This window comes from Solea senegalensis, linkage group LG4 (assembly GCF_019176455.1).
Source record: "Solea senegalensis isolate Sse05_10M linkage group LG4, IFAPA_SoseM_1, whole genome shotgun sequence".
Lineage (NCBI taxonomy): Eukaryota > Metazoa > Chordata > Actinopteri > Pleuronectiformes > Soleidae > Solea > Solea senegalensis.
Window position 1 is genome coordinate 16,838,959 of NC_058024.1, and position 8,472 is coordinate 16,847,430.

General features: G+C 37.3%; 1 protein-coding gene across 1 annotated transcript; it reads right to left on the reverse strand.

Moving 5' to 3' along the window:
* Positions 1-3,316: 3,316 nt before the first annotated feature.
* Positions 3,317-7,595, reverse strand: rps10 (ribosomal protein S10). Its single transcript, XM_044024270.1, has 6 exons — positions 7,513-7,595; positions 6,920-7,069; positions 5,557-5,731; positions 4,817-4,894; positions 4,420-4,475; positions 3,317-3,404 (listed from the first exon to the last, which is right to left on the reverse strand). The coding sequence occupies exons 2-6, from the start codon at positions 7,067-7,069 to the stop codon at positions 3,363-3,365; spliced, it is 501 nt and encodes a 166-aa protein (XP_043880205.1). The 5' UTR covers positions 7,513-7,595; the 3' UTR covers positions 3,317-3,362.
* Positions 7,596-8,472: the final 877 nt, after the last annotated feature.

Consider the following 8,472-nt stretch of genomic DNA (forward strand, 5'->3'; position numbering starts at 1 on the left):
AAACAACAATTGCTCTCTCATGACTGACTACAAAGTCTTCCTCTGCACACCAAGGGGGGTAGAAGTAGTAGATTTCACAACCAATGACTTGTAATTTCAAAATACAGCACATATCATTAAGTTATTAAAATACATGTCTGTATTTTACTCCTCGCATTCAGTTTGGTTAAAAAGCATTTGTTTACATTGTGTTCATAGCACAGGTGACTTAAGTGGGCACTTTTCATTATGGTTGTGTTTTTTCCTATTTTTTTTGTTTTTTTTTTTTTTTTTTTTTTGCCCCTCTGATTTTAGTATTTAATCTGCATCCCCAAAAACACTCGGAACACTTGCTTGACATTGAAAGTAATTGAATCTATAATGCTGTCTTTGGCAAGATGCAGAACAACAAGCCTTGTACAGTTTGAGACCTTGTTTTTAACATGTAAAATGCTTTTGAATACTTTTTTCCCTCTTTAACGTCTGGCAAAAGTCTCTTTATCTGAGCTGCGTCACTTAGCCTCTATGGCACGAGGCAGCTGGCTCAATACTGTGAAACTGGAGGCGCTGTAGATAGCATGTAAGAGGTTTTTATTGTAAATTGTTTATTTCTGTATAGATCAAAGGTGAGAGTACAAATGACAAAACACATCTTACACATCAGTGAGGGCGACGTGTCAATAGGCTGGGAGAAATGATTGTGTTGTGGGGTTTGGAGCCGTTTTGGAGCCGTTTGGACTTTTCTCTTGAAATAGTGTGGAGTGCACCTGCGGCTAAAGAACAAGGAATGTGGTTGTGATTTGTGGATGAGAGCAAATGGCCCATTTATAATCCAATATACTCGGAGTCCTTAATCCCTTTTTATTGTTTATTAGACCAAATCAAATTTGCAACAGCATGGGATTATGTTTTTGTTTCCTTTAGCCAAGATATAAAAAAAATAAAGTACAGTTGCACTCTTGAGTTAAACACTTGATTGTGGCGGTTTGTAGGCTTGATGTCTTTTGCTCCACCAGTTTCAGTATATTTCCCCAGAGTTTCTCTGAGTCTTTAATCAAAAGCAGAAATGGCATACTATCATGGTCTGTCTATAGTTAGTTGAGGACAGTAAGATGAGTAAGTGACATTATCACCTTTTCAGTAATATGGCTAAATTATTGCTTGGTGTCAAATCAAGTTTCAGGGGAATAGTTTGTTGTTGTTTTTTCATTGAAAACGTCTTACAGTGGCTGACAACAATGCAGAGCAAGTTAATCTAAATGATAAATGTTAGATTGTAAAATTAATTCAAGGTTCCCTTTTATATATAGGCAGTTATGAAATATATGGATTATAGCAGCTTGTATTTAAAAATAAAACATTGGTTACGACTTTGGATTATACACCTGATTATTTTAACATTCAACTACACTTCCAATCATGTTTCGCCCACGTGTCTGACAGTTGCAGTTTCTGAACAAGTCATTTAATTTGTAATTTAATAGGAAAGGTGCTGAATATTCTTTTTTTAGTGGTAATTGCTCATTTCACTGAATATAGATAGAAAACATCTGCATTGTGATTCAAAACTGAGGAGAAAGACTGTGGGAAATGGCATTAATAACTGAAAGCTAGTGGACCAAATGTTTAACTCGATAAACACTTTATACAGTGATGGCAGCGGCGACTCTACCCTGGTCTTTTTTCTCATTAAAGCCCGACAAATTAAGGTTCCAACTAAATTGTCATAATCCAGCAATTAAAAATGATTTCTCTCTAAATGACTGTACAGGTGAAAGAAGTTGAAAGTCTCCCTCACTTCATGTTGAGACTTTGAACTGGTTTTACTGCTGTGTATTTAGTGAGGTGTGGTGGACAAAGTCTTGCTTTATAATGCCCAATCTGGCACTTCCTGTGAGATTTTGTTTTGGTTAGAGCTTTTAGTCTTCAACTTGATGTGCAATTAGACGGTTAAGGTGGAGAGAGCATGGCTGAAGAAAAAAAAACAAAAAAAAAACCTAAACCCTGGGTGATTTGCAGATTTAACTCGGTCTTGGTGGTTTGATAGATACTGTAAAACATGAATGAATCGGATTTTCTTAACAGCCACTTGTTCTTTGTCCATATTTTTGTTTCTGAATTTTCCTTTATTGGTTGTGATGTTGTCAAGCAAATGCTAAGACAGCATCATTACAGCCAGAGGACACGCTTCAGCTTTGGTCAACAAAGATTAAACTCCCTTTGTAACTCAAAATTCATGCAAAGTGATTCCGGCTTATATGTTTTGTATATTAAAGCTCCTGCGCTATGATAAGATGGGATTTATTAACGTACAATTGGAGCATCTGATTAAGTCACTAACTTTCAATTGACCACAGTCAATGTGTTTCCATGTCAACTGACTGGCCCCATCTTGTGGCCAAACCAAAAACAATTAAAAGCACATTTATGGATTGAAAGTTGGTTTTCTTTTAATGTTCAGACCATCTTAACTGTAAAGTGAATTTAAAAATGTTTTGGTTTTTTTTAAATGGAAGCACTCATAATCACAACTGAATATTTAAGCACTTGAAGTCGTTGACCTCAGCCTTGAAGTTACTCGTATTGTTTTTCAGGGTTTGTCACTGGAATATTCTTTTTTCTTTATATCCTCTTGTGATTTGGGACTTTGGAATAAAACCAGTGCAAGAAGACTGAAGATTGTAATATAAATGTGCCAAGAAATAAACACCAGTATTTCACATTCAGAAGGGTCTGTGTTTGTACTCACGTCCGAGACTTGGCTCTGTTACACATTTGTGTACAACATTAAGGTTTACAAGTTATTTGTTTCTCAATCATGTTCTTAAAAGATGAGATCAGAAGTGCTTGCATTTACCAAACGGCATACAAGGAATAAACAATAAAGAATGATTCTCCATTTTCTTCAGCAAAATAAGTATCTGCTATTCCTACATTCTGATTCACAACAGGAAAATTATAGTCCCAGTACATGAAAACTGAAATGTCATTACTGGAACACTACACACTACACATTTGTTGTGGTCACAGCCACAACAAATATTTCAAAAAGTTCAATCACACACACAAGACTGCACAATCTACTGTTTGAAATACCAACTTCATTTAGGCATGTACAAATGTGAGAGCCATGGTAGAACCATTGTATATTAAATTCTAACTAATAATACCCAAGATGATTCTACTATGAAACAACAGACCAACTTAATATCCTGTAGCTTCCATCAGGTCACATCACAGACCTTTGCTTATTCTTGAAACTGAAACCTCTTAACATCCAGCTGCCCAGCATTCAAAACATCTACCACAATCACAATTAACAATACCAAGACTGAAATTGTGTTTTGATTTTTCTTTATTGTACACAAAGAAACAGTGAAAATTTACTGAGGCTGCTGTCCTCTGCCGCGTCCAAAGCCACCCCTCTGCAACAGGAAAAAGTTGTCATTACATCACCCAGTGAAGGTTGATCTACAGCGTGAAGTTTAACAGCTGTAATTAAGTCTGTAAAGTGATAAAAATATATCTCGCAACTTTGTTCTCCCACAGGAAAAAGGTGTTACAAACCACTATATTGAATTTGAGTAATTAAAAAAAAAAAGTTGCCATGTGTTTCAAAACCAGGTTTTAAATCATGTAGTCATTTTATAGTAACTAATGCCCAGACGCTGGAGGCGTGTCCAGTGGAGCTGCAACACACACTCTGATCTACCCAAATTTAGTGGGGGAAACCAACCAAGAGCTGGTTTAACTGCAGTCCTCAGCAGCACCTGAGGACTCACAGCAGGAGTCTGTTCTTGTCTACAGCATTTCCTCATCTCTAGGAATTATAAATGGTAGAGCTTTTTGTGGTAGAGCATTTTTGCATTTTCAGGACAAAGAAACTGTTCCAAGTGCAGCAATGATTTGTATATTGTTACAGTGTTTGAGAAGTTATAATAGCTATGGCATCTGTGTGTTATTGAGCCACTGAACCATAACTAAAACATTCTAAATAGAAGACCGTTTTAGCCTTTGCACCCCAGATGTCAGCCACTATTTTCAAGTGTATATAAAGTGTGAAGAGGAGAAACTCTTGCATTTGCTTTACAGGGTCTTTAAAGGCTTTGCACACAATTTTCTCTCTGGATTAAGTAAAATGACTTGACACCTGCTCTTCATTGCTTAATGCCAACTCAACCATTTTCTACTTGTCATTATTTGTCTCCCAGGTCCTTGTAATTTGTTTATTTGTGCCATTACTGTCAATAGTGTGCATGCACTGATTTGCAATTTGTGCCTTAATATACTTACTTTCTTTGCTTAATGACAATGAACAATGTTTCATCTATTTCATACAGTATTATTAATGATTGTTATAGAAAAGTTGTATTTCACTTTAACAGGCCAACAATAATCCACTCATACACAAAATGGTAAATGCAAAATAAAAGTACTTACAAACTGGAACTCTGTTGCAGCTCCAGCACCGGCTTCTGCTTTCTTGTCAGCACCAGCTGGTAGAGAAATTGATGGATGTCAACCAATAGGTCTCAGTAAATTGACTTTTCATATAACTCAGCTCACATTAAAACTAGGCCAGCAACAAAGTTATTTACATCAATAAAACACAGACTTTAACGCCAATAACTTTGCTTTCAAACCATCTTTCTATTCAATTCATTACATTTGTCATAGAAGCTGCAACTTGCGCTCTTCCCGTTTTAGCTTAAACATTTTGTTAGGGAAACTAAAAATACATTAAATATCAATGGGGCATTATTATAATTTACCATTAAGAACACAGCACACATGCAACATACCAAGGAGGTGGCGAGTACTGTATAGGTATACTTACGGGGTGCAGCAGATCGCCTGTATGTGTCCCTGTCAGCCTCTCCACGATTAAGACGGGCTGGCCTCTCTCCTTCCATACCTGAAAATTAAATAAACATTTTGGATTTAACACTGCACTGAGGTGTTGTTCTGCAGTACAGACAAAAGTATACTTTTAAGTTCAAGTCCAATGATGCAACTTCAGACATTCGAAAAAGCTGACCGACAACATATACATGTGAAGACAAAGTATGAAATAAGACTGTTTAAAATAATTATTCACTGGCTTCTATTTTTCTAAATCCAAGCAAACTACTGCAGAAATTAGAAACACTGCTTCCTGTTATCTCCGACACTGGTGTACATGATTAATTATGTGTCTTCGCAAAACTGGTAGAGAGATCATGTCTAACATTTTCTTTTCAAACCGTAGGGTTTGGACACAAGATTAATCAAACTTGACTGGTGGCTGGGATAAGCCGTTTACATATCTAAAATTGATGCAAACTTAAAGTAACAATAAGATATGCTGAAGTCACTAAGCCATGACTGCAGCATTTTCTCTGTTGGTAAGCCCTTGATATACATCCACTCAGATTTACGTCAGCCTATTATGTAATTAGTCAGATTCCAACATTTACTTTTAACCAGAATGGCAAATTCTATTGTTAAAGCAACAAACCCAAAAGGTATATTGCCATTGAAATGACAGTAAACCCAAGCCATACTTCCTCCACATTAAGTGTAAACTTGAGTGCTTACCCTTGGGCCTGGGTCTTGCAGTCTCAGGGCGGGTCTGGCGGCGCAGGGTGGCGGGCACAATCTCGGGTGGAAGGTGGAGGAAGTCTCTCAGGTACTGGATACCCTCATTGGTGAGGTACCAGTAAAAATGACGCCAGGCAAATTGCTCCTTGACATACCCACAGGACTTCAAGGACTGAAAGGAAAACAGACACAAGTTACTTATCACAGCCAAACCTTCAACACTGAAGTACATGCCCAACAAAACCAGAGAAAAAAAAAATAAAAAAAAATCACAGTTCTTACACTAAATCACTCCTATATGTATAGTTTATTGTATTCATGCGAGTGACATTTTTATGCATGCTTCCTTTTGTTCTGCAAACAAACATTGCAGAGTTCACTGGTGTTTTCTGCAAGACCACTGGCACAGCATTGCTTGTGCCAACAATGTTTATCACTTATATCATCATTCCCTTTTCTAGCTGGAAACCGTTAAGTTAATAAGACCACAACTTGGTCGACAAATACATAGTTTCAAGGACCACGTGTGCTGACAAAGCTTAAGATGGGACAGTAACTTGTAAGATCTGCTTCTACTTTTATTGATTTGCAGCACACTCTGCCATCTCTTTGCCAGGCTTTGTAATTTTCTTTGGTGAGATCTTGGAATTTGCATTTCTCAGATAACGCACAATTTGTTCTCTCTTGCTAAACATTACTTGCTCATTGTTCTGTGTGGAATATCACATCAACGACAGATAGAGACAGTGTACAGTGGCCACAACACCAGTAATCATGACTCGAAGTTTCTTCTGTGTAGGCCTAGAGTACATGCTAGTAATGCAGGGCACAGGAAACAGTGAGTAATGTATCAAACAAGACCACACTGACAGTGAGGAGAGATGTTTACCTAAATATCAACTTAACTTATTTGCAGCCAGAGAGCCATTTAATCTAATTAGGGCATCTTTCAATGAGAACACTTAATGAATATTTTTAGATATTGGTGTTTATTCATTGGGGTTTAATTAGTACACATAATAGTAACATTAGTCATCAATAATATTGGTACGACCAGATTTCTGGGACAATTAAGATAACATGAATGTAAATTGAAGAAATCTTTTTGTGGAAAGAAATCTTAATACCCATGCATGATATAAGTTAGATAAAAGTATGTGATTTTCTCCACATTGTGGTCGAGTCTTGGACATGGTTTCCCCATCACTGGTTTCTCAACTAGTAATCATGACAGCTAACAGTGAATGCACTTCCAACACACCAACTACATCTCAAAGGTGCATATACAGCCAGTATATCTCATTAAAAAAAAACACGATAAACGGATTCATCAGAGTTCATCACCATCCAAATGTCTCACCTGCATCGCTTTCATCACATGAAGGTTGGGCACATTTTTGTCAGAAAGCTCGGGATGGTTGGCCAGATGGACGTCTTTCTTGGCCACCATGACTCCCTCCTTGAAGAGGAGCTCATAGATAGCAATGCGATTCTTCTTGGGCATCAGCATCTGTATGAAGTGACAAGTCGAGCGTTAGCTTCACATGCAGCTTCCACTTCGGCGGCATGCTATCAGGCTAGCCAACCTAGCGGGTTCCAGTTACGAAAATAAAGACAGCGCAGAGACTACAGACGCTCAATTCAGTGAAAAAAAACACCACCACCATGTGGGTCATTACATCACATCAGTACCCGAACGAGGTGGTAGACATGAACTTTAATGAGGGCGGCCTACGTTAGCTAAGGAAAAAATGGCAGCCAATCGTGAATGTCAGTCCGAGTTACTATGCCACATCTTACTCTAATATTCAACGTTAGAAAACATTTAAGGGTGAAATATGTCCACGAATTCCAACGATACATTACAAACAACGTAATTGATGACTTTATTGTCTCATAGATTATGAGATGCTGAAGATATATTTAGATTTCAAACGCCGGGTCTGTCTTTACCTTTCCACTTGATGAGGGACCGGAGCCGGAAGGAACGACTGTCGTTGGCCGGAAAGGTTTATCCCCTCGTTCCGCGCATCCTGGGACGTGCTGCTCCCTGCTGGTGTGGAAGTAACACTGACCCTGCGGAGGAAGTGCTTTTGTCTGCTTCGAATGTGTGTAAAATAGGAAGTTAAATAAGTTGTATGTATGAATTGCATTGTATTAAGTTATAAAAGGAAATAATGAAGAAATTGAGGCAAGACAGGAAATTAAAGTACTGGCTTCACTGATGTATCACTGTATGTATTTTTTTATTTGGATTGCAGTGCCTGTTTTAATCTGTAGTTGCATATCCTACACACATTTTCTCCATATTTCTGCTTTAATCTTGACCTGAACAATGTTCTTTAAAGGAATTGGTATTTTGTAGTAATAAATTATGGATACTACTGATGAAAATATAACTGACTTTCCATTTATATTCCCATAAAATGAACACCTTTGATAGTAAGCTCACTCATAAGAATAAGTTTTGGAGCCTCCAGAATCAACATTTGACTGACGGGCTCCTATTGGAAAATACCTATTCCACTCATGTATAAATACAAATAAATACATATTTTCTTAATGATGTTTGGCCTCATGCTTTTTTCTTTCAATGAGGGAAATACAGAAAACAGCCACAAATAGATTTTTTTATGAAGGTTTCATGAAATAACATTACATGTCATTTAGCAGACACTTTTATCCAAAGCAACTTACAAGGGAATTGAGTACAACCTGCCAGGGGTGGAGTTGAACTTGTGACCATGAAGTCTTTTGCACATAGGGCATCAGTCTTAACCACTGAGCCACTCCACCCTTCAAATTGTCTTTGTACTGCAGTGGATTTAAAATATGGTGTTATTAAATATTACCTGGATAACTTATGTGGTTTTATACTATTCTTCTTGTACTATACTATATAAATATACTTAT